Here is a 27874-nt window from a genome sequence, read left to right as displayed (position 1 = left end):
AAAAGCAATTGTATAAAACTATATTATATAATTGTACTTTATGCCTAGAACAAATGTGAGATAATTGACAATGACAACACAGAGAATATAGGTGAGGACAAAGTATTGGACTAAGAAAATGACATCAGTTGGTAACTCAGATCCACAAGACAAAGTGAAAGTAGAAACAGTAAATAAGAAGGTTATTAGAAGAAATTTTATAAATATAATTTGTTCTCCTTTCTCTGCTCAGCTTCTTTAATATACTACATATACTAAATATACTATTTAATATACTACATATTTATACTAATATACTACATTTAATATACTACATATACTAAATATACTTCTTTAAGATACTTCTTTAATATACTACAATTATATAACATAAAAATTATAACAATATATTGTTGAGTTGATAGCAATGTATAGATGTAATATATATAATAATAATAGCACAAATATAAAAATAATAGCACAAAAGAAGGTTGGAATAGTCTATTGAGGAGTAACTGTAACTAAAGAAATCACTGCAATCAAGTTAGCATAAATATGAAGTAGATTCTGATAAATTAACGTGTGTATGATAAGCCCTACAGCTACCACTAAGAAGTTAAACTAACAAAACTGAAAACAAAAACATTGAAACAATTGAAATATTATACTAGAAAATATTCACTTAATGTAAAATAAAGCAATAGAGTAGGAATAGAGGAACAACAACAAAAAGACACAAGATGTGTTGAAAACCAAAGCAAAATGGCAGACATAAATCTAACTATGTCAACAATATTAAATGTGAATACATTAAATTATAAGGTGGAAAGACTTTCAGGCTGTATTGAAAAACAAGAGCCAACTATAAACTGTCTACAGGAGACACACTTTAGATTCAAAAAATATAAATAAGTTCAAAGTGAAAGGATGGAAAAAGATATATCATGCAAATAGCAACTATGAGGAAGCCAGAGTGGCTATAGTAAGTCAACACATGACAAAGTATATACTAAAGCAACAAATGTTACTAGAGATAAAGAGGGACATGTTATAATGATAAAAGGATAGTTCCATCAGAAAGATATAACAATTATAAACATATAGACACCTAACAAGAGTACCAAAATGCATGAAGAAAAAACTAATAGAATTGAAGAAAGATACAACTCAACAATAATAGTCAGACTTCAGTGCCTTACTTTCAATAATCAATGAAAATGGGCAGAAGATTAACAAGGAAAAGAAGACTTGAACAACACTGTAAGTCAAGGAGCCCTAACAGACATCTACAAAACACATCGCTCAACAAGGCACACAATACACATTCTTCTTAAGTGCACATGGAACATTCTTCAGGACAAACCATATGCTAGGCCATAAAGTGAGCCTCAATAAATTTAAAAAGATTGAGATTATATAGAGTATATCCTCTGACCACAATGAAGGGAAATCATAAATCAATAACAGATCTAGGAATTCATAATATGTGGGAATTAAACAAACTCCTAAGTTTGACATTGGGTCAAAAAAAGGGCATATTACAAAATATTTTGAGAGGAATAAAAATAAAAACATAGCATACCCAAACTTATGAGATACAGCTAAAGCAATGCTAAGAGAAAAAATTGTAACTGTAAATACTTTCATGAAAAAAGAAAATCTCAAGTCAATAACCTAACCTTTCACCTTAAGATACTAGAAAATGTACGAACTAAATACAAAGCAAGCAGAAGGTAGGAAATAATAAAGATTAGAACAAAGATTAATGAAATAGAGAATAGAAACACGATAGAGAAAAACCCACGAAAGCAAATTTTGGTTCTTTGGAAAGGTCAACAAAATTGGCAAGCCTTTAGCTATACTGATGAACAAAAAAGAGATGACTCAAATTATTTTAATTGGCAAAACTTCTGACAACAGTATTACTATGCACACCATCAGTACATTAACTACCAAATCAGAGGCCCTTACATGTTTATAAGCCATGGGAAAGACACCTCAGTTTATTGTTTTCTTAAATTGTGTTTTGTAAACAAAATCTACCCTAAATTTCAAGATCTATGAAATTTGTCATCAATCCCTTCCCACTATTTCTCTGGGAGGCTTCTTCCCCAATTTCAGGGTCCATCACATAGCTTTTACTTTCCTTTCCCATCTCACCATCAAAACAGGATAGATTTGAGATCAAGTTCTTTGCACTTTTGCTGAGTGACAAATCACCCTTTCAAATTCCTTCCTGCAAAAGCATAGTATAAACAGCATTCATATTCTGGGTCTGAGGTACCTAATTGTGGGATGAAAGGGTTTTCCATATTAAAGAATATTAAGGCTCCATACAATCTCACAATTTTAACTCAGACAATGTTTAGTAATTTGATTGCTTCAGTACACACACACACACACATTTTGAAAGGGTGGAATATGAAAAAAAAAAAAAAAAACTAGATTCCAACCCGAAAGCCATTTGAATTAAAGTTTGTTATATTTATTTTGTACATTTCAAGGAAAGATGGTAGGGGACTGCAGGAAGCATCAGAAGTTCAGTCCAAGAACAGTCCCTAGCTGCTCAGTACCAACCTGGTCAGGCGTGGAGAGGCTGGTACCCAGGCACTGTTTTATTCCAGGGCCCAAACACAGGGTCTACCAAAGGAGTGCCAGAAGCACCACATGACTAGTCTCTCATTCACAGAAAGCCTCCGATCTAGTCTTTGATGATAACCACAAATGAGGCTACACCTGCAGCCAATGTCTCGCATGTGAAGGGTAGCAGTGCTGGTCTGCATGATGCAAATGTTTATGTCATGGTTTTGAAATCATGCTTTGCCATTTCCTCATTGTTGAACACTAGAACTACAAAAAAATGTGCTTCAGAGGCTCTGCCTGATGCCGCCGCAGTGTGGCACAGAGCTCCTGGCTGCTCCCACTTTTCCTCACTTTGCCACAGCCCTACGCCTTTCTCTCCCTGTCCAAGACTCCATGAAGAACCTTCTCTGCTTCCATTTTCAGGGATATCTGGAGTGATTTTTATTTACATTTAATGCTTCCATTATAACAATCTCTACTCAACACATCTGAAACCTTTGAACACATACTTATTCCACCTATTTTCTATTTCTAACTTAGATATTTTGCATCACAAAATCCCTCCAAATTGGACTGTTATTGACATCATTACCTCTACAACAATTATAACAATAATATTTATTGTTTGCTTTAGTGCCAGGTACTCTACTACTTTATGTAAATTATCTCATTCTGTCACATCTAACTGTAATTAAATATACGTTTAAATTTGCTAGTAGCACTTAAAATGAGGATATTGTTAGTCATCTTTGAAAGAAATGTCTTAACATGCTAAAGAAGTGGAATCATAGAATAAAATATTTTAAGGTCTTACAAAGTGTACAACACTGAATTAATACAAGATACTATTAAATTTACACTACTATTGATGGAAAATAAAAGTATTCCTGGTACATTGTACCCACCTGCATTTTATCCCATTTGTTATACCTCTCTCAAATTCCTAGAAACCACAGCTTTAAATATGTCAAATAAATATGATTAGATTCATACACTCACTTAAATACTTTAACTAAGAAAGTAATATATAAAGTGAATATTGTGTTGTTGCATTAACTTCCAAAATGTCTTCCATCACAAACCAGCCTGACATTAATTGTGGTATGAGTACTAGAAAATAACAAGACTTAATTTTTACTAATCCTTCACATTGCATTGTGAAGCTCTGGATATTCTTAATCAAAACTCTTATTTCATTATGAGGAATTACACTACTCTCTGAATGATTGCATTTTCTGTTGGAGACAGGAAGTGATGAATTCATAACACTGGGAATGTATTTTTCCTTTTCTCAATATTAACACATGATATATATTCATATTAATAACAATTCTGGAAACTAGTTTCATTTCTTCTACACAAACACAATAAACAGTATGTGCAAAAATGTGGATCCTAGCAGTAGTGATGCAGATATATACTATGGAGTTTCTTTGGAATGTGCAGCCACTTCTAATATTTCATTACAGCATGTATACAGGCAACTGTCACAGATGTCCATCAAAGCTGGATTAGATGAAGACAAACAATGTAGGCTTTGAGGATAAAATGAAGCTGCAGCTCAAAAGTTTCTGTTTTTCATCCAAGTGCACTATGGGACCATTGTCTTCCTCCTTTAAGCAAAAAAGAATGAATTAATCAATTATGTTACTGACATTCTTCCATAGCAAACTGAAAAGTCTTTTTACACTCTAAAAAGAGATAGTAAAAACTAAAAATTTCATGATAAGAAATGTGGAAATTAAAAAATATCCTCATGCACAACTTTGTTATTTCTGCACTTTTTCCACACCATAATTTTATTTTTATGGCAAAATTCATGTATGCAAAATTTCACAGAGTCAAACACATTTCAACCAAAATAAATAAATTTTATATTTACATTATATAAAACAATTATATTTTATAATACATTGTTTGAACTATTTTATAAAAAATAAATTTGTACATCATATCTAATAATAAATAAAAGTAAATTTTTAAGTTATTGTCATTAATTTCCTGCATAACAATCACAGAGAGATGGTAATTCAAGAGCACACAGACTAGTTATTTCTAGTTCCCAAACAACTTTACATTTCTATTAAATAAATGGTTAAATAATAAAGTAAAATAATACGTGAGACAATAGCACTTTTTAAGGTAAAAAATAACATGCTTCTCATATAGGAAAATGACATCAGCTAAGAATTCAGTTCAATGACACTGAATTAGCTGAACTGGCATTGCCAGCAATGGCAATGGGAAATTGGCACTGTCATCAGTTGCCTAAAGTAAGCTGGTCCAATCTTGTAGCCAATAAATAACTATAAAAATTAAGAATGCCTATACTTTTGGACTCAGAATTACAATTCTAGGAACTTATAAGACAGATGTAATCATCCAATCATACAAAGATCTTATGTGCAACAAAAAAACTGGATACTCACTGTAACAAAAAACTAGAAACAAACTAAAAGTGGCCTCCTTTCCTTAATAAATTATAATACAATAGAATACTTCAGAATTATCCATGTATGGTACATAGGTATCTATCTATGTGCCTGGGTATACACATGTACATATATATGTCTGTACATAGATACATATGTACATACAAATATATAGAATTTCTGGAACAATTTCTTAGAAAATATAATTCTGGGTTATATATTTGCAAACTACATTTCAAATAAGATAGTCACAATCAAATATTTTTAAAAACTTTTACTTTATTTTAAATTGACAGATAAAATTGTATATATTTATTGTGTACATGATGTTTTGAAATATATATACATTGTGGAAAGCCTAACTCAGCTAATTAACATATGCATTACCTCACATAATTATCCTTTTTGTAGTGAGAACACTTAAAATCTACTCTCTTAGCACTTTTCAAGAATACAATATATTCTGAATTACAGTCACCATTTTATACAGTAGACCTTTTATTCTTCCTAATTGAAATTGTGTAAGTTTTCACCAACATCTCCCCAGCTACCTCACCCATCAAATCTTTAAGATTATGCCTCAAAAATAGGATTTCAAAGGTAAAACAGGAAATTTCTTATGTATATATCTGACAATTATAAATTCACAAATTATAAATCAAAATGACATGAAACTGACTGATGACTAAATTATAAAATCACAGCATTTCAGAGCTAATGGGGCCTAAAAGTCATAACACATGAATTTTCTCAAAAGGAAATAACCTGGCATCCAGTGATTGGAAAAAATGAATCCATGTTCAAAAAAATCGTAGACACTGATCAGATGGTTCTTTACTCCAAAACCATCTCAGAGTCTCTAATATGTTAATGTGCACTGTGACTCTGCCTACAGAGGATAGCACATCTAGGATGCACCAGATGTATGTGGACAGTCCCCTCTTGATTTAGCAAACATTTTGGAAGGCCAGTGTGCTGTAGAATGCATTTGTGAAAGGCTGGTTCAGAGGCATATATTCTAAGTTTATGAAATGAAATTTCATTTTAAGAATATATCTAACCCCTTAAAAATTAAGCTACCATGGTCCAAAACATCCATTAAGCAAAAGATAGATAGGTAGACAGTCACTGTACTCGTAACATACAAGGCCAGGTCTTAACCCAAAGCAGAAAAATTCTAACATTTAGAATTTTCCACAGTGCAACAGATGCCCATGCTCATTGGCATCCCATTCATTTTTTAAGCTCCTGGGGCATGATTGAGGGAGTTCTCAGTAAATGGCAAAAGAATTCTAATTTACCTGGGTGTGGACTCTGCTGGTGAATGCAGGTACTCACTCAACTAAAATCTCCCTCACAGAGGAAACTAAAAATAATACCCCATGGTTATTGAGCTTCCCCTCCCTCCTCAGATATTTTTCTAACAACAACAACAAAAAAATATGACACCTTTAATGCCAAGGCCCTCTGAAGATGATCTTTCTATTACCCTCCGCCATGTATACTTGATATTTACTGCACATACCACATTAATAGATTAACTGTAAAAATGTCTCAATCTATCGCTATCTGGGCCGTGGATTTGGAATCAGAGAGACCCAAGTTCAAATCCCAGCTCTTCCACTCAATTGTTGTAAGATTTTAAACAACTTACTTGCTCCTTCTGAGCCTCAAAAACAATATCTACTTCCTGGGGAGTGTGTGAGGATATAATATGACCAGGAATAGAATGTGCAGAGCATAGTACCTCGTAGGCAAATAACTGAGCTGCTAGTAATGATTTTAGTTGATTTTAAAGACATCTTACTAGCTGAAAATTAAACTACAATACTGTGCATCAACATAAATGTGAAGCATGGCCCATCATTTTCCACACATCTTTGAAATTTACTTTCTAGTGTTTCAGAGAAAGTTTTCATGGGATGGAATCGTGCTTGGTCTCATCTGCACTATATTCCTGAGGTCCAGCCCAATCAATACCTAGCCCAAAGCAAACTTGCAGAAAATGTGTGTGTGTGTGCATGCATTAAAAAGTGTAACAAAGAGCCAGGCTCACACCTGTAGTCCCAGCCACTCAGGAGGCTGAGGCAGGAGGATCGCTTGAGCCCAGGAGTTCAAGACCAGCCTGGGCAACATAGCAAGACCCCATCTCTTAAAAAATTTTTTAAAATTAGCTGAGCATGGTGGCACACACCAGTAGTCCCACCTACTTGAGAGGCTGATATGGGAGGATCACTTGAGCCTAGGAGTTCAAGGCTACAGTGAGCTATGATGACGTCACTGCACTCCAGCCTAGGTGACAGAGTAAAAAGTGTAACAAAATGAGAGTAGCAATTGCTCCTATTTTAACATTTTTACTTGTATCCAAGTTAAAAATGGTTTAAAGGGTAAACAGTTCTAAAATGTTTCTTCTGACAACTATCAGTCCCCTGTCCCATGTGTCACCAATTTCCTCCTCTTTAATCCTTTTAGCCAATTATTTTAACACCATAGAGATAAGAGCTAAGTGGCATGATTGTATTGCTAACTTTCAATTTTCTATTTTATTATATCAGTTTTCCCTACAGGGAATGAAGAGTTTACCCTCTTTCCCCCGTCAGCATCACACACACACACACATGCGCACACACATGTGCACACGCACATATACACACACCATCCCATACTCACATCAACCCTTCCCATCACCCATCCACCAAATATGGTTATATATAACAGTAATTTTGGTTGGATCAATATTCACTTTCTATTATTGTAACAATGTAAATATTATTTACAGCTGAACTACACATACTAAATTAATTTTCCTTTCCTGCACAATGTTTTATTTTCTCTCAAGCAAATAAGCCCCTTGGTTTTGTTCCATCTGGGTATGCTATGTACTCATAACTAATTCAATCCAAAACTATCTACTAATTTCCTTACTCTCTTCTCAAATAGTTGACATATCACACATTGCATCAACTTCACCTTCCTGGAGAAAGCTTGTCTAGAACCTTCTCACCTGCCCACATCTGCACTGACCACCAGCTATGCTTATGATCTGACCTCACCATCATTCTGGGCATCCCTTTGCCTCTCTCCTTTGCTGCACCTCCTGTTTCCTGGGTCTCACATCTTTTTTCTTGGCTTACTCCATTTTGGTGAGGCATACCTGGTAGCTTCCTGGGAAATAAATTTTTGAGGACCTTGATATCTAAAACTAACTATTCTACTGACACATTTGGCTGAAAGTTTGAATGAGTAAGGAATTCTAGGTGGATTATAATGTTTCCTCAAAATTCATAAGGTCATGCTCATTGACTTGTAGCTTCCAGTGTTGCTGCTGAGAAGTCTGAGGTTCTGGCAGGGCACAGTGGCTCATGCCTGTAATCCTAGCACTCTGGGAGGCTGAGACAGGAGGATTGCTTCAGGTCAGGAGTTCAAGACCAGCCTGAGCAAGAGCGAGACCCTGTTTCTGCTAAAAATAGAAAAATTAGTGGGGCATGGTAGTGTGCACTTATAGTCCTGCTACTTAGGAGGCTGAGGCAGGAGGATCAATTGAGCCCAGGAGTTGGAGATTGCAGTGAGCTGTAATGACATCACTGTACTCTAGCCCGGGCAATGGAGCGAGACTCTGTCACAAACAAACAAACAACAGGTTGCTTGACTTTGACCTGCTTGTTATTTTGGTTTTGGCCTATATAATTTCTCTCTTAGTGTTCTGAAGTTTCACAATAACAGTTCCCTGGTATATTTCAGTCTACTACGCTGGGAATTCAGTGGGTCCTTTCAATCTGTACATTTATACTGCTGAGTTTTTGGAAAATGTTTTGAAGGATTTTGCTGCTGGGTTCCTTTCCCCCAATTTCCCTATTCTCTCTCTAGCTTTCTTATTATGTGCATAATGGACCTCCTAGACTGGTCCTCTAATTTTCTTCCCTTATTCTATTTTGTATCTTTTTGCCTTTTGCTCTATTCTGAGAATTTTCTTCAATTCGGCCCTCTGATTCTTCCATAGAATTTTTCCCTTCTGCTATCATGTTTTCAATCTCCAAAAGCTCTTTGTTTTCTGTACATTCCTTTTCTCAATAACATCATGTTCTTGTTTCATGGTTGCAATTTCTTTCCTTACCTCTCCAAAGATAGGATTGATAACTTCTTTATAATTTTTTCCTTCTGGCTATTCATTTATTTTACCTCACATTATGCTATTTGTTTTGGGGTCTTTCATATTTATTACAGGCTTTTTCCCAATATGCTTAACAGCTCACATGTCAGAGTGGGAAACAACTGCTACAACAAAGCCAGACTGGAGGCTGAGGGCACATGGGAGGCTTGGCTGTCACACCCTCACCAGGATGAGCCATTGGTCTACTTCTGCAGAGAAGTCCCTTGGCTTGGTCAGATCCTCCAGAGAAGACCCTTCCTGTGCCCTGTCCGGAGAGTAGGGCCTTTCTGCCAGTATACTGGAGGGGGACATGAAGTATGGGAATGTTATTTATTCACCTGGTTGGGTCTATGTCCCCTACTACAGAGACTCTCTGTCATCTCCAGAAGATAAGTATCTCCAGACATCCACTAAGGCTTGGGCAGAGACTAGGAGATGTAACTGCTTCTCAAACAACTCTCAACCAATACAGATAACTTCAGCCTCCTTCCACTCCAGCTTTTAGAAATATGTTACCACCAGTTCCTGGGACTTTGAGAAATTCTATCATCTCCACAGGCTTGTTCCTCACATCTGCTAAATCTATTACCCCACAACCATCTGCTTCCAGCTTCCAAAATATTGTTGCTGTTGTCTCCACTCTTATTTCTATATCCTTATGGGTTAATGCACTTAAAAAAATCTCTCTCCTGTTATTTTAATGCAGTCTGTGGTGGAAACAAAATCAAGTGCCTATCTTCAATCCATGATCATCATTTGAAACAGAAGTTCCTTTTTATGCATTTGTGCGTTTTTCTAAGGTTTCTACAAAAAACTATATTACTTGGTAATCAGAATATAAATATATTTGGTAAAACAATCTAATGAAGTGACACTTTGAATATATAAAGGTAATAAAGCTGACTTTCTCCCCTTTGGGATTTCTTCCAAATACCCATTTATCTATATCTAAATAATAAGAAAGCTGAAATATAAAAGGGAAACTTTCTATTATATAATAACCATTGTTCATAATAATAACCTTGAAACATGGCCACAGCCTAAGGAGTCTTCTAAATCATTCTCTTTCAGTATAATTATAACAGATGCTATCTTTCATATGACTATTTCTTAATCTTAAATTATCTTGTATGAAGAGACTCTGGGGAATGAGCAAATCAAATCACTACTGGAGAATTTCCTGAAAAGCTACCAAAAATAAATAAGCACGTGTGCACACACACCCTGCTCCTCAGAGGCCACTGCAGGTCAAAAAGCTGACGTAAGTTCCAGTGAGTCGGGCCCAGCTAATTGATAACCCACTAAGCATCCCTCTTTAAGTATAATAATTCATTGTAAAATCTCCAAAATAAGAGTCTTTTAAGAAATAGCAATATGCCAGAAATGAGAACTCTGCTTCAGAGTGAGCTCTTTCTCCCACGCATCAGTGGAACACCACCGCGGGCAGTTGGCCCATGCTGCTCTGACCAGGAGTTAGCTGTGGGCCTGATTTACCCTCACTCCAGGCTGTGAGCTTGCTTCCTCAGGAAGAGTCAATGTCTGGTTATGTCTATATTTTCACATTCCCCTACAACACTGCCACACACAGGGTGAAATCAAATGCCCTTCTAGTTCATGGAAAGGAATACTCACCTTCTTTTTCAACATACTCACTAATAACAGCATCAGGTCAACAAAAGGAGAAAGGAGAAAAAGAAAGGAAGAGGTCAAGAGTGTCAAAGGCTTTTGAAGATTCAAAAGGAGAGAGTGGGAGACATGCCACTGGATTTGGAAATAGAGATTCAAGCACATCAGAAATAAGAAAAGGGTGCCAGATGTCATTATTAATTATTTAACATTATTCTGGAATTGCTAGATGGTGTAATGAAATAAGAAGTATTAAAATTATACAGGAGAAAATAAAACTGTCATGTTTTACAGATGTTATCATGGTCTATCTAGACAACTAAAGATAACCAGTTAAAGTCTTACTGGGAACTGTATAAAAGGTTAGTAAGAAAGCCAGAGACAAATCTAATCAATTATGTTTTCAATGAAAAAAATGTTAGCCAATGTAAAAATATAATGGAAAAAGATACTGGGAAAAATCTATAATGACAATGATAATAATAATAAAAGTAATTGCTCACATTCAATGAATGCTAACACCCCATTAAGCACCATGCTGTGCATACTACCCTATCTCATTTAATCCTCACAATACCCCTAGGAGGTTGTGACTCTCAATATCTCTACTTCATAAATGAGGAAACCAAGGCTGAAAGAATATCAACGATTTGCCCCAGTTGCAGAGCAGCGAGCGAAGGTGCCATTTTCCCTGGAGAGCCACACCCCAGCTGACTCCTGAACCTAAATGCGCAACTCAGAGCAAATTTAGTGAGAAGAGAAAATTATAAAGTTTTGTAAAAAAGGACATTTAAAAAACTTTAATAAACATAGATCTATTTTTCCTTTATAGAAAGATTTAATATTATAAAGATATCAATTCTCCTTAAATAGTAAATTTGATGCAAATTAAAAAATTCGAGCAGCATCCTTTTTCCTTTTTTCCTATTTTTCTCTCTCATTTTCTTTTTCTCACCCCCTTTTCTTTTGTTCTTTATTTCTATCCTTCTGATAAAATAGTTTATCTGAAACTAGCCAGGAAAAGAATGCAGAAGAGATCAGCTAAGGGGTCTCGTCCTACCAAACACTGAAACCTACACTAATGCCACAAACATTGCACATGAATACATAGATTAAAGGAACAGAACAGGAAAATCAAAAATAGCACCAAGTATTCACAGGACTTACTATTAAATATAATGTAAAGGAGCCATTTTTAATGAGATTGGCAAGGATAAAAAAATTCCAAACACTCGATGTTGGAGAAGGTGGAAAGCGTTGTTTGATACACAGTTAGTGAGAGCATAAACTGTACAACTAAAGTGTTGGGGTAAGCAATGTGTATACATATTATAGTAACACTCTGAGCCGGTAATCTCACTACTAAGAATTCTTTAAGGAAACAAGTTGTTAACCCCAGGATTGCTGATTATAGCAAAACAATGGAAATTAGCTAAATGTACAATAATAGAGGAACAGCTCAATAAATTTTGGTACATACTTAAAAGCAACTTATGTACGACCATTCAAAACTATGAAGCAAGAAATTTGTCCATTTCCTCCACATTTTCCAGTTTGTGTGCATAAAGATTTTTGTAGTACTCATAAATTATATCTTGTATCTCTTTGAGATCAGTTGTGATATCTCCTTTTTTGTTCCTGATGGGAGTACTATTCAGCTCTAATAACAACGGTGATATAGCACATCTTATTATTTTCCTGGTTAGAGCTGGAACCCATACTACTAAGTGAAGTATCCCAAGAATGAAAAAATAAGCACCACCTATACTCACCAGAAAACTGGTATTAACTGAGCAGCACCTAAGTGGACACATAGGTACTACAGTAATAGGGTATTGGGCAGGGGGGAAGGGGGCGGGAGGGGGGTATATACATACATAATGAGTGAGATGTGCACCATCTAGGGGATGGTCATGCTGGAAACTCAGACTTGTCGGGGGAGGGAGGGAAAGGGCATTTACTGAAACCTTAAAATCTGTACCTCCATAATATGGCAAAAGAAAAAAAACTATGAAGCATATAAACGACGAGAAAAGATATATCATCAAGCTGATAGAATAACAGCATGCACAGTATTATCTTGTAAGGAACATCATGTATCTACATATCCATATGAGATACATATGTAAAGAGAAAAATAATGATAAAGATAACATGTATTGAATACTTACACTGTGGATCAGAAACATGTTAAATACTCTAATTGCATTATCTCATTCTTATCTCCACAACCAATCCTATGAAGTGGATACTATTAATATCATGGCCTTCTTTTAAATGATGAAGAGACTTAGAGATGTTAGTGACTTTTTCAAGGTCACGCAGCTAATTAGTGGTGCAGTCGGAACAGAACCCGGGCCACTCCCCGCCGTGCTCAGGGCCCCCAGGTGCACTGGTGCCGGTGACGCTGTCACTGACAGGAGGGCTTGAGAGAGATTTGCTGCTGCTTCGTTTTGTTCTGTACTGTTTGAATATTCTATTATGAATATGTGTTATATCTGGAGACAAGGGAACCAAAAGCATAAAGAAAGCAAGCAAAGGTGACCTTTGCCATGGCAATTTCAATGAGCAGATGGAGATGAACACATCTCAGTAAGCGGAAGAGTAAAGAGGAGATGAGAAAAAGGTGGAAAGTACACTGAATGATTGACAAAAAATGGCAAAAAATATCTTCTATAAAATATTCAATGGTACAAGCACAAATTAGGGCACCTTCCTTCCTAGAAGGAAGCACCTTCCTAGAGAGTATTTTAGCAATATGTTACCAAAAAATGAAAAGAGGCATGTTCTTTTTTTTTCCCCAGAAATCTCATTCCCAGGAACTTATCTAAATGAGATAAGAGGCAAATACACACAAGAAAATTCACAACAGTCTGCTCTTTGTTACTGTGAGTGGTAGTGCAGTGAGGAGCTCAGGCATTTGGAGCTGAAGCCACCTGGCTCTGAATCCTTGCTTTTGCGCATTACAGGCTACGACCTTGAGCAAGTTACTCAATCCCCCCAGACTCAGTTTCCTTATCCCTTAGATAAAAATAAAAATACATGCCTCACAGGATTGTTGTGAGGATTAAATGAGATAAAATACAGCATAGAGTCCGAATTATAAAAATGCACTAGTTCCTTTGCTTCCCACCACTCACAATATGTAAAACTTAGAACGAATATTTAAACTTTGATCAAAACTCCAGGATAAATCATCTATCTTGGTAATTTCTAAGTAATTTTGCACTAAAGTATTATGAAACACTAAACTTAGCTTTAAAGTTATTCAGAAGTAAACCTATGCTATAATACTTTGACACTTTCTCAATCTCAATTAGCACTAAACTAATTAACAAAACTGTTTTACACACTACACTGAGTCTCATTTTTCTTCCTTCTTCCCTAATCCCTGGTGTGTTGTAAGAGTGATTGAGTATCTAATTACTTCTTAATTGAATGCACAAATTATACATTTTTCACTAGTTCAAGCTTAATGCTTTCAGTCCAGAAATCAAAGTCAATGAAATTAAGTTGAATTGGGATTTGAGTAACTATTATAATGAGAGAAGTTTTGTATTATGTCTAATTATAAGTAAATGTGTGCTTTAGCCTTATTTCCTATGGAAATATTTCAGGTACAGGAATGTGCTATAAATGACTGATTTAGATGATTAATAACATTGTTATTCTTATTTACAATCTTTTATTCCTCATTATAGTGATTTTATTACTGAGATCTACTAAATATAATCATTCTTTTAAAAAATACCATTAGAGAACCATTGATTGTGCCCATAATAGAATAAGTCATATCTGTAAAAAAATGGCATGAGTTTTTCTGCAACATAAAGGTTGTTGGAATTTTCACATGCTGCTAAAAGAAGGAAAACAAACATTTAAAAATACCTGGAATATAAACAGTTACATTCATCAAAAATATTTATTTACAAAAAGCTATAAAAATAATACCATCAAAACAGCATTCTAATTCCGTTAACGCTTTATAGAACTTATTTCATGAAGTTATATTTTTCCTTTTTGCTTTATGTAGGGGTAAAGAAACACTAAAGTAGGTGTTCTGTGACCACAAAGGTTTATTTGCTTGGGCTTTTTCTAGGTATGGGAAGTAACCATCTGGAATAATGTATGTGAAGACCTCTTCAGTCAAAAGACCAGATTAAAGAACTTTCTGAGATCCCAGTCAACTCCACACTTGTAAATATGTTCTGTAGACAAGCCCTAAAGACCTTTAAGAGTTTTTAATGAAACTCATAAATGAGCAATAAGAATTCAAAGCAATAAGAATTCAAATATTTTGAAAGAGATTTTAAGAAGCAGTGTAATGGAGAACAGATCCATATAAAACCAACATGGTTTTATTGTTTTAACAGCTCATTTATTGTGAGATGTTACCTAGTGGCAAATTTCTTGACTGGAGAAGCGTTCACAGTATTTAACAAATATTTCAAATTCTGCCTAAAGTACTGATGCATTATCTATTCCATTTCAGCTTTATATGTTATCAAAACAAGTTTTAATTGGGGTGTTTAAGTAAAACTGAAGTAGCCAAAAGAATGAGACTGATCTACATGTGCCAACATAAAAATATATCCAAGAACTACAGTTAAATAAAAAAGGTTGTCTGATAAATTTTTGTTAAGAATATTTTAAAATAGATTGTTTTTTACCCTTGTGAGGGTCATGTCAGTGTCTATTGTTCTCTTACACGTTTTTTTCTCTAAACTACTGAATGTTTATGTCCCCCCAAAATTCATATGTTGAAATCCTACCCCCAAGGCAACAGAGGTAAGGCTTTGAGAAGTAATTAGATCATGTGGGCAGGGCCCTCGTGATTAGGATTGGTGATCTCAGAAAAAAGAGATCCCAGAAAACTAAGTAGCCGCTTCCACTATGTGAGGACACAGTGAGAAGGTGCCATTCTATAAACCAAGAAGTGGACCCTCACCAGACATGGAATCTGCCAGAGCCTTGATCTTGGACTTCCTAGCCTCCAGAACTGTGAGAAATGGATTTCTGTTGTTTAGAAACTAGGCCGGGCGCTGTGGCTCACGCCTGTAATCCTAGCTCTTGGGAGGCCGAGGCGGGCGGATTGCTCAAGGTCAGGAGTTCAAAACCAGCCTGAGCAAGAGCGAGACCCCGTCTCTACTATAAATAGAAAGAAATTAATTGGCCAACTGATATATATATATAAAAAAAAAAAAAAATTAGCCGGGCATGGTGGCGCATGCCTGTAGTCCCAGCTACTCGGGAGGCTGAGGCAGGAGGATCACTTGAGCCCAGGAGTTTGAGGTTGCTGTGAGCTAGGCTGATGCCACGGCACTCACTCTAGCCTGGACAACAAAGCGAGACTCTGTCTCAAAAAAAAAAAAAAAAAAAAAAAAAAAAAAGAAACTACCCAGTGCATGGTATTTTGTTATAGCAGCCCAAATTTGAAGACACATAACCCTCTCCCTTCTTCAGGAGGTGGCTTCCATCTATAACAAAAGGGTCTGGGTAAGTTCTTCCACACTACCATGACATAATCCTTTGCTTACTCTCATGCTATTTCATTTCCATTCTGATATTTCAGATTCTCTAGGTTTCACTATATGCAAACAATTTGCTATGTATAAGCACTGGGATCATAACTTATACATAAATGAGATGAAAATATTAACAAGAAGATAGATTGCAGGACATTAGTCATTTTTCCTTGACAATTGCTAACATCTACCTACATATTGTAGCTCTAACACAGATCAATTTTCCAAAGCCCATTTTCAAAAGACTTCATCCATAATAGCTGAGACATTTAAATCAGATGCCAATAATAGAATGGCAATAACAAACCACAATACCTCTCCTCCCCAAGAGCAGATATTGCCAATCAGTTATATGTCATTCATTCCCACTTGCTCAGATATGGATTCAGAATTCTTTTTGGCACTCTCCAGACATCTAGTATTCAGACAGAGTTAGCATCCAAGTTTGAGTGCTGTATGTCATCATGCCTTTTATCCTGATAAAACAAGATTAATAAATCTTGTTTTAACAGTCCTATGTAAAAGAGAAGAGAAATGCTCTTGCAACAGTCTTGAGAAGATGATGCTAACTTTATGGGTTGTGCTGATGAAGATGGAGACATAGAGACTGCTTTGGGAGCTATGAGAGGGCAAATCTGCAGAACTGGATAAGAAATTGCAAACACAGAGTGAGGTGAGGAAGAGAGGTGTCATGTAAGACTTGGGTTTCAAAGAAAAGTGGAAGATAGCCAGGTCTGTGAAGGAAGATCATAAATTAAATCTTGTATATGTTGAGTTTGAAATGCTTTTGACGTATCCAAAAGAAAAGTTATACAGACAGTTGGGCATTCAATCCTAGAACTTAACCGAGAGACTTGGTCTAGAAACATAAATGACCAAGTCATGTGCATTTAGTGATGACAAGCTGTGAGTCACCTACAGGTCGGATGAGTTCACCTACAGAGACAGTAGGCCCCAAAGGCTGAGCTGTGAGGACTCCAACACTAAGTGGCCTCCTGAAAGGACATTCATGTATGCAAGGGATGAAGAGGTGGTACACGTAGAAAGATAGAAGAAAAGTCTGTATTATGGACACCAAAAAACGGTGTGGCAAGAAGGAAGTCAGAGGCTGCTCAGGGATCCAGTAAATAAGGACTGAAAATGCCCCTTGAAATTTACTGCCCTTCAGAAATTTACCAGTCATTGACGAGGAAAAAATATAAACATTTTGTCATGTCATTAAATAATATCTAAAATATGTACAAAACAGCAAACAAAAAAAAATCACACTGCAACTCACAATTTCCAAATAATTCAAAGTTAAATATAAAGTTCACAGAAGAAAGTAAATACTTTGATCTAGTTAACAAATATTTACTATTTGCACAATACTAGATTAGGTCCTAGATTGGTCAGATAGATTTACTTCACTATTTCCTAACCGAGAAATTTTAAATTTGATGTTGTACTTCAATGAAACTATAATCAGCTCCTTGAAAACTGTTCAGACAGAATTAGAATTGACTGATATAACAAAATAAATACGTGCATATATTTTAAGGACATTATTTTTAAATTACTATTTCCATCAATTGTATCAGTTGTACATTTTAGTAGCTTTATATACTTGGGGAAGACAAATTTTCTGGACCTCAGTTTCATTATTGACAAAATTTTTAAAAAGCAATGTCCATCTTGAAGAGTTGTTTTGAGGTGAAATGAGACATATGTGAACCACTTATCATACACATAACCACTACAATTTATTGGAAACAAATTGTTATTACCACTGGAAGATTTTCACGAAGGGTTTGTTATCCTTTAACTCACATGTAAAGTAACTAAAAATCCTTTAATTTACTATTACTTCGAGCTGTGCCCAAGGTAACCTGACCATGTGTCAGGACACATTCAGAGTCTGCTCTTCCCTCCCTAAGGGGCATGTGGGGGAGGGGAGGGCTGTCTGTGGGCTCTGGCCCCCCCACCTGTATGCTCCACCCACCCATCCCTACATCACGTCTTCCAACATCACAATGAATGCTTTGGAACACCAGGCATTTATCAAAACATACTCTGCATTCCTGTGTTGCTCTCAGGTTAAATACATTGTGAAATGCCATATACCGTGTTTCCCCAAAAATAAGACAGGGTTTTATATTTATTTTTCCTCAAGAAGACACCCTAGGGCTTATTTTCAGGGGATGTGTTATTTTCCCCTCAAAGCCTCAGCTTGCAGCACACACAGGATGGCCGGGACCTGACAGGGGGAGTGGACTTTGTTGGTGGGGCTGCCCACTCCTTTCAGGTCACCTCTGGGATAGTAGCTGTCACGATGGGGCAGATGAGAAGGGCTGCTCGTCTTCTTTACTGCTCCACAACGAAATACATGGGTTGTGCAGATATGCTGCGTAGCCACGCCCATCACTAGGTCTTATTTTTGGAGTAGGGCTTATGTTGTGCAAATGCTTAGAAATCCTGCTAGGGCTTATTTTATGGGTAGGTCTTATTTTCGGGGAAACACAGTATACCATATCCTCTTGGACATTCACATAGGATCCTGGCATATTACAGGGTCTCTGAAGTCTTGCATGAAGAAAACCTACTTAATGTAGTCTGTTACAAACTTAATTTGACTCTATTACATAGAAATCTATAGTTCGGTGGAGTAAGTGGTACTAACACTTACTGCTCAGTGCAGTAGAAAACCAAAAATAATTAAAAACTAAACTAATATAGCACCAAACTCAGCAAAGAGAGAAAGATTAATAAGGCCAGTTTACTTGGAAAGGACTTCATGGAGGTAAAACCTGGTCCTTCAATTAACAGCATTTAAATTTAACCCTAAAAAGGCAGAGAGCTAAAAAATACAGATAACTGTCAAGGTACTAAGAAATCAGAGAAACAAAAAAGAAAAGTGAGGTTCTCACAAACAGAAAGTTGAAGGTTAGGTAAAATTGTAGTGAAAGAGAAAATGATGATTTTCCTAATTACTGCCATTCCCGTGCAACTGAAACAGCAGTAGTTTTTGCTTAAGCTTTTATAGCCGAATATGAACTCTTCATAAGTGCCTAAAAACAACATAGTTTTTAATAGAGACTCAATTCCTTAACTCCCTATTTTAACCTGACAAAAGTAGATCTCCAGATAATTTTCTGAGTTTTTTCAATTGTAAAGAATATTAATCTAAATACAAATCCTACTTTGATTCTATTTTCCCTCTATTTTTATTTTAAGATTTTAATCATAATGAAATGCTGACATAAAAGGTTCTTTTTGATATTGTTGCTTCTATAATACTGTTCTAAGAGGTGCAGAAAATATAAAAACAAATTCATTCAATACCTAAAAACAAAGGATTTCCTTAAACTCCTGATTAAAGTATATGTTATTTCCAATGAATTCTGCACTTATCTTTTAGCATTTTTTATAATTTCCTAAAATCAACTTTTTAGTTTTATTTTGCCAGTGGGAGACTTACTAAGAAAAACTTACCCATAAAGAAGGATTCATTTCATGTTCCTCTTCATTTACCTACTGCCTATTCTCTCTAGTTTCTCTTTTCCATGACAGGGTTACAGAGACTTAAGAAAGCATATTCATTACAGAACCAGGGAACTAAAAGCACAGCACTCAATGGCCCCCAGAAGGCCTGTGGAACATACCCCAGACCAGACAGGCTCCCACCTAAAGCACCCAGAACTGAAGTTAGTCTTCCTAGAAAGCCCACTGTGAGGTTTAAACCACCTGTCTCCCAAAACAGTCCTCCTGGTAGCCTCTAGAAATACATTTTTCCTTAGCTAATCCAAAGCCTTTCTGCTGATACTTAAAAACCATTTTTTTATGTCAGCACACACTTTTTGAGTATCCCTTTGGTAAAAGGTATAATAGAACATGTTTGAATTATATAAACTGGCCACAGTGGTTTTCTTATGGAAAAATTTATTCTTAAGATTTCAAATCATGAAATCTACTATATTTAAGGTGTCAAAAATATATTAATGTTCAACATACAAGTTGGCCCATGATTGCAAAATGTTGCCTTGTCTTCTTCCCAGATATAATTTTGTTTGAATTAATGGAGGGAGGAAAAAAAAATAATTCTGAAATTTTTATCCACAATAAATTATAAACATTTCCAAAACATCAAAAGAAAGTATTTTCCTTGTTCAGTAATCTTGAAAAAAGCTTACACAGATTTGACATTTTTCATTCCTGGGTTAATAACAATTTTTATGTCACATAATCAGAACATCACAGTTTGAGCATCCTTGGTGTTTGGCATTTTACTGAAATTGTTTTGAGATCCTTTAGGAAATTCATTCCATTTTGAAGAAATTCTGTATGATGCAGTAAATAGAAAATAGCTATATCTACAGAGCTTTCAATTCTCACCCTAATGCTTTGCATCATGTTAAATTATTAGAGTGAAGAGAGTCCAAGTTCCACTGACTGAAAATATGGCTCTGAGCTTTCCATTTATCCTGGAAGGATAATAGCTGTCACCCATTGGTCATTCAGAGTTGACATTCTCACATTCCTCACATGGCCCCCTCCTTTTCTATAAAATGCCTTATCCTTACCTAAGCTATAACTCTTTTAGGCTATAAAAGAAAACTGATATGAACTTGATGCTACCTATAGTTTTATTAAAGCTAATAAAACGTCATTAATTGCAGAAGTACAAGTAGGGAAGAGTTCAATACAGTCAAGGATAACTTCAAAGACCCAGAAAGAAAAATGAGGTCAAGTTTGACAAAGGGACTGTTCAGAAATGATTGCCGTATAACCTCTCTTTTTCCCTTTTCTGTTTTTTTTTTGTTTGTTTGTTTGTTTGTTTTTTACCTAAACTATTTTGGGCACATTTATTTTTTCACCTTTAAGGGGAGAAAAAAGCAAACTACCTAAAGAGACTTGTGGTATTGGCTTTTACAGGAAATAATTATAATTCATTAGTGTTACTGTAAATATGTGCACAGTTTAACAATATTTGAGTTACAAGTGAGACAGTCTTTGAATTGTCAGAATAGCCTTTTAAAAATGGGCAAAGGACATGAACAGAAACTTCTCAAAAGAAGACAGAATAATGGCCAACAAACATATGAAAAAATGTTCAACATCTCTAATCATCAGGGAAATACAAATCAAAACTACAATGAGATATCACTTAACTCCAGTGAGAATGGCCTTTATCAAAAAGTCCCCAAACAACAAATGCTGGCATGGATGTGGAGAGAGAGGAACATTCCTACACTGCTGGTGGGACTGCAAACTAGTTCAACCTCTGTAGAAAGCAATATGGAGATACCTCAAAGCGATACAAGTAGATCTACCATTTGATCCAGCAATTCCACTAGCTGGCATCTACCCAAAAGATCAAAAGTCACTTTATGAAAAAGACACCTGCACGCGAATGTTTATAACAGCACAATTCACAATTGCAAAGCTGTGGAGACAACCCAAGTGCCCATCAATTCATTAGTGGATTAATAAAATGTGGTATATGTATACCATGGAGTACTACTGAGCTTTAAGAAACAATGGTGATAGAGCATCTCTTGTATTTTCCTGGATACAGATGGAACCCATTCTACTAAGTGAAGTATCTCAAGAATGGAAAAACAAGCACCACATGTACTCACCAGCAAATTGGTATTAACTGATCAACACCTCAGTGGACATATAGGAGTAACATTTATCGGGTGTCAGAAGGGTGGGAGGGGGAAGAAGGGGATGGGTATATACAACCACAACCAGTAAGATGTGCAACGTTTGGGGGATGGACACGCTTGAAGCTCTTACTCGAGGAGGGAGGGGGGCAGGGGCAATATATGTAACCTTAACACTTGTACCCACATAATACCCTAAAATAAAAAAAAAATTATGAAAAAATAAAATAAAATAAAAATGGGCTAATACTAAATGAAATAAATAAGCAAATAAACATTTTGTTGGAAGAGTAGTACCAATATTATAATACCAAGAGCAACAAGTAAGCTGGATTGTAATCTTGGTCTTATTATTTGTTTGTTATTAAAATAGATTTTGTTCTCCTGCATCATGTAGAATATTCAATGGTTCAAGGATCATTTACTATCAATTGGCTCCCATGAATCTGAACTAGCACTGCTGAATCAAAGAATTTCCAGACCCTGGTGAGTTACATGCTAATTCTTTAAACAAGTACAAAACTTTGGTTCACACTTCTTAAATGGTAATATTAAAAAATCACAGATTATTCATGGGAATAATAAGTCTTGGTTATCAAAGTCCTCCAGGTATCCAGACAGGACATTAAAAAAAATCATTTTAAGTCCAAAAACTAAAGTTATTTCAGTAAAATAAATCTGAATTATTTCAAACATTTTTTAGAGAACAACTAACTCCCAGGGAATTTTTTTTTCCTTTTTAGTTCCAGGAGCTTAAATGAAACATTCATGCATTAAATTCAAAGTCTGACTGTCAAATCACTTCACTTTAATAAAAATTTGAATGACCTGTCTGAGGGCATTATTAAATATCAAATAAAATGCACACATCCATAAGTCTGATTTCCCAATATAATTTTAATGTAGAACTATGACTAGATTTGTATTACATATTTCAAGATAAAAGGATCAAAAATGTATTCATAAAAGAATGAAATCAGCATTGAAGTCACCTTAGAAAGAATTCCTGTACCATTCTTAGTAATTTTGAGGAAAATTATCCCCTTTAAAGTAATCTCAGCCACCAAGACCACAAATCCATCCTTCTTTTTAAAATAGTGCCTAAACTATAATTTAAAACTTTGAAAAATTATACATTATTTATCTATCATATAAGAAGTATGAGGTATCTGAAATATATTTAATACAAAATCTTACAAACAACATTTCAGTCATGTGTGTGTAAGAAAGAGAGAGATAAAATAGTAATATTTTTTTTTTTTGATATTTAGATAACAGCAACCTGGTCTAGGACCAGATATGGATCAACCATTCCAGGCAATGATCTTCCTTCATTAAAAGTGTCACTTACAGTGGCATTCACGGAGAGTATGCTAACTAGCACAGACTGGACGACGCACAACTTCATGCTCTCCCACGCTCTCTGCAGTCACACCACCATCTTCTCCGGGGAGCCCATCCTTCCCCTCTGCCTGCTCCCAGCCCAGCCTCCCTGGGGCTCGCCCCTCCTAGCTCCTACTCTGCTCTTCATTAAATGATAAAAGCAAATCGTGCACAGGCTGTGTAACCACCGCCTCCTTCTTCCTTCTAGCTACAGCACAGAGAGTGTTCATCTTCCCAACAAAGTCAGTCACTCTGTGTGCTCAGGATTCCATCTCTTTAACTTTTCAGAGAGGTCGTTGCTCTAGTTCCTCCTGGAAACAGCACCTTAGGTCTCTCTCCATCCTCTGTTCTTCCCTGGCCCCCAGTATATAGACAAGTTCTGGTATTTCTTTTGTTTAAAGAAAAGAAGAGGTCTCCTTCAATCCCGCGTCCTCTCTGTTGCGGGGGCCTCCTGCCCGCCCCTCGGCCCTGCTCATCCAGAGTAGCCATGACAGCCCTGCCCTTCCCGTTCACCTTGGGCCGCTGTAACACGTACCCCTCATTCCTGTGCCACTCCATGCCACCTGACCGCAGTGTGGGGACCCTCTTTGAGCTCCGTACATGTAGTGCTTAAGAAAAAGAGCTCTGACGGTTGAGCCACCTGGATCTGACTTCTAGCTCCTCTGCTTAATAACTGCATTAACTTTGGGCCATGACCTAACTTCTCTTTATCTTGGTTAACTCATTTGTGCAGCCTCACACGAGATTTTATGAACACTTAGTGAGGTAATCCCATTAGATCCATTGGAACATTATATGTGCACATCCATATATAATCAAGTACGCCAAAACACTCACATATTTCAACCCAGACCTCTTTTCTGATCTCCACTCTGGAAATTCCAATGGTCTTCATGACCAGGAGCCCACTGCTGTGGCTGACGGGGCATCTCTTGCTCACTCAATTCTTCATCTTTCCATCCCAAACAGGGCCTCCCTGCAGCTTTCCCACGGCCACTCGGTAGCACTCCAGCCACAGTTTCTAAAGCCCAAACCCATGGAAGTTACCTTTGACACTTCCATCTCCCTCCACCCTCCCCCAATTCATCACCAGATACCACCTACAATTTCTATTTCACACCCATTAACTTCTGTCTCCACTGCTTCTATTCTAGTGTACAAGTCTCCATGCCTATCACCTCGGTTACCCAGCAGGGTTCTAAAATCTCTCTCTACTCCTGCCCTGGCCCACTGTAATGCAACCCATTCCTTCTCCAGCCAGGGTGAGCTATGAAAAATATACATGGGATCAGGTCACTCTCCTGAGTGCCAGTTTTTATAGGTTCACAATGCCTACCAATAAAATAAGGATGCCTTAACATTACTGCCAAGGCCCTCTAAGATCTGGACCCTGCCTGCCTCTCCCCTGCATTTTCTATACCCCAAACTCACCAGACCTTCTTTCAGGTACCTCAACACACCAAAGTCTTCCCTCCTCCACAGAGAGTAGTCCCTCGGGGCTTTTGCAAAAGATATTCTATCTACCTGAAATCTCCTTCCTGGCATTGCTTCATCCTTCTCATACATGAATTCATTACAACTTGTAAGTATGTATTTTTGTGTTTTTTTTCGCATTGTTATATTAACAGAAAAAAAACCAAACTCCGTAAAATAATTTAAAAAGGTTTATTCTGAGTTGAATGTGTGTGACCAGCCTGGTGTATACGACCTCAAGAGATCCTGAGAAAATGTGCCCATGGTAGCTTGCTTACAGTTTGGTTTTATACATTCATGCAGACAGGAATTACACGTAAGCCCCTAAGTCAATATGCGGAGGGCGCACATTGGTTTGGTCTGAAAAGGCGAGACATCTCAAAGTGGGGTGGGGGACTTATAGGTTATAGGTGGGTTTAAAGCTTCTTTAATTTGTAATTGGTTACATAAATGAAGCTTTGTCTAAAGGCTTGGAATGTTTTAACTTAAGATAAGGATGTTTGTTACTCAGAGACAAGCCACCCCGCTGGACTGGACATTTACTGGAACTCAAGGGATCTGTTGAGCAACCTCATGGCCTGCAGGTGTGGTTTAACTTTTGTCTTGTATAGCCTTTAGCCTATTAATGAGTCACAAACATCTCCAAGAAGTGAGGGGGGATGACAAAGCATACATTTTGTCAAAATGAAGTGCACATGTTTTATTGCTAAAGTGTCAGGGTTATGATGCGAGTAACTTTGGGATGCTACATTTATGTAATGGTGTACCTCATTTTCCTTACTTTATCTGCACATACCCTGATGAAGATGGACTTGTTCCTGTTCTCTTCGGCTACTGAAATGCAGCTCTAATGACTCTGTCACTAAGTGGCTGAGTGGGCCGAAAGTTGTCTCCCAAAATCCCATCACAGCCTTCCACAAGTTCTGCCCCCTTAACGTGTGTCCGCAGCCTTCGAAATTCTTCTATCTGAAAATGAAAGAACAACATAATAGATTAATCAATGATCAGACATTAACAAGATTTGAGTTTTATAAATGGCTTAAAATATGTATAAATTACAACCATTAGAAAGGAGAAAGTTAAAATTAAACTTCAAAAAGAGAAAAACAGACTTAATCCTTCTAGACCTAAGACATTAGACAAGACCCTTTCAAGAGATGACAATAGAAGTACAGACACCAATTATCTCCAGACAACTCAAATAGCCACAAAAACCTGCTGGATTTGTTACTGTGAGAATGATACACACCTCTCTCCAAAAGGTTTTATGCCTGTCTATAATATATTAAGAAAGAGTGAACAAATGAATTAATAAGTTCTTACAAATGCTTCCCAAGTATATTCTTAATTAATAGATTCTGATGTTCCTGTATGTTAATACAGATTAGACGTTAAATGGATTAGAGATTTCCTTCATCAAAAGACTTTCTTTGCTGTTTACTTAGCGCTTTGATGATCACAGGCCCAAAGAATACTTACGATTTTCCAAAGTTTAAGCCCACCGTCATCTTTTAACAAGACTGATTTTCAAGCTCATCTCCCTTTTTGGGCAGCCTCCAGAGGTCCTGTGAATTGCCTGTTACATGTGAAGAGGTTTCCAGAGTGCCAAGGGGACCTTCCCCATTTGCCACATAGCAGTTTATCTGACTTGCATGGTCTGAGCTTCCTAAGAACCCACACCTGCCAGGCGTGACTCTCTGGGAAGTATTTGCGCAACAAGCAAAAACGTGATGAGCATCTCCAGGCTCATTCACATCTATTAGTTGATTTACCTACACGGCTCATTGTCCATTATTTCCTTTAAGTGCCACATAGTCACAGAACACAGACATTCTTCGTCCCTTACACAGAAGGGAAAACTAAGGCTTCAGAGGCTTAAAAGCTTAAAAAGTTTCCAAATAAGCTAGTGATAGAAATCTGACAATTCCAAGTCCACCTGCTCATTTCCCAGCCCCATAGCCACCTCTTTAAGAATTCTAGTCAAATCAATATAATCTATGTCCTGCATATATCCCAGAGTATTGGGCAAATGTGACTTGAGCAGCATTCATCCACCAAACAGTCACAATCTGTGTATCAAAGGATTGTATCTACAAAGGTCCTTAATGTGACAGCCATAGAATTCTGCAATTTGTGAAGAGAAATGAAATGCAAGAGATCAACTAATTCGAGGGTTCTAATAAAGGTCTAAGAACACCTAGAGCCTTTAGGGGGCCCAAAATTTTACACGTGCATTTTCCTAAGGAGAAGTTCCCTGACTCCAAGAGTTGAATTCCACAAGATTCTAATTCAATCTACTCATATACAGAGTTGGGGAAAAATTAAATGGTTTCTTAGAGTAGAACCCAGGTTAGAAAGCTGACTTCTAATGTTTCATTTTTCCATGTTACCAATGGAGACCTGGAATTGTCCTATTTTGACTTTATAATACCTACATGCTATATTTATACAGAGGTGCCAGTCTGATAAACAATTAGCTGTTTAATCTACATGATGGTCTTTCTCTAGACCTTCTTCAGGTCTTAAGTGTGGGAACATGGGTAGCATTTATTGCTTGCTACATCCGGAAAATTTCTAGAGCCAAGGCTGCATGAGAGTTCCTTATTATTTGCTTTCACCTTATAGTTGTTCCTAAGTACAGAGTGGAAAGGAACCTGGTCAGGGAGATAATCCAGTACTTTTCCAAAAGGAAGAATATGATCATGCAGGCAGTGGGCTCTATGTCCAAAGGCCAGTTTCCATCCTGACTCTACTACCTGGGACCCAAATGACCAATGACTTCGCCTCTTTAAGCCTCTGTTTCCACATGTGCACAATAAAGATGATAGTAACAGTATTCACAAGGACAATCTAAGAAGTAAATTAAGAAAATTCATAAAAATCACTCAGCATAGTTCTAAGCACACAGGAAGTATCTGATAAATAACAGCATTTTTTTCATGCCTTCTTTTGAAGTCAAACCCTTAGTATTTTGAGATAAATACTTAGCTACAAATATGTATGCATAAAGTAGATAATAAACCAATTCACTGAGAAAATTTAAAGCCATTTCTCCTAGCATTCTCTTTACACGTGATC

General features: G+C 36.6%; 1 protein-coding gene across 2 annotated transcripts in view; it reads right to left on the bottom strand.

The window, feature by feature from the left end:
• Positions 1–397: 397 nt before the first annotated feature.
• CA8 (carbonic anhydrase 8) overlaps positions 398–27874 on the bottom strand; it is a 102796-nt gene continuing 75319 nt past the window's right edge. For both annotated transcript variants that reach the window (XM_012759544.3, XM_012759543.3), the window contains 2 exons: positions 25593–25762; positions 398–4175 (listed from right to left, as the gene is read on the bottom strand). In XM_012759544.3, coding sequence (XP_012614998.1) covers positions 25628–25762 — 135 coding nt within the window. In that variant the 3' untranslated portion in view covers positions 398–4175; positions 25593–25627. The remainder of the gene's footprint in view (positions 4176–25592; positions 25763–27874) is intronic.

The sequence above is a fragment of the Microcebus murinus genome, chromosome 7, assembly GCF_040939455.1.
Source record: "Microcebus murinus isolate Inina chromosome 7, M.murinus_Inina_mat1.0, whole genome shotgun sequence".
NCBI classification, from domain to species: Eukaryota; Metazoa; Chordata; class Mammalia; order Primates; family Cheirogaleidae; genus Microcebus; species Microcebus murinus.
This window is presented reverse-complemented; position numbering and strand designations above follow the sequence as displayed.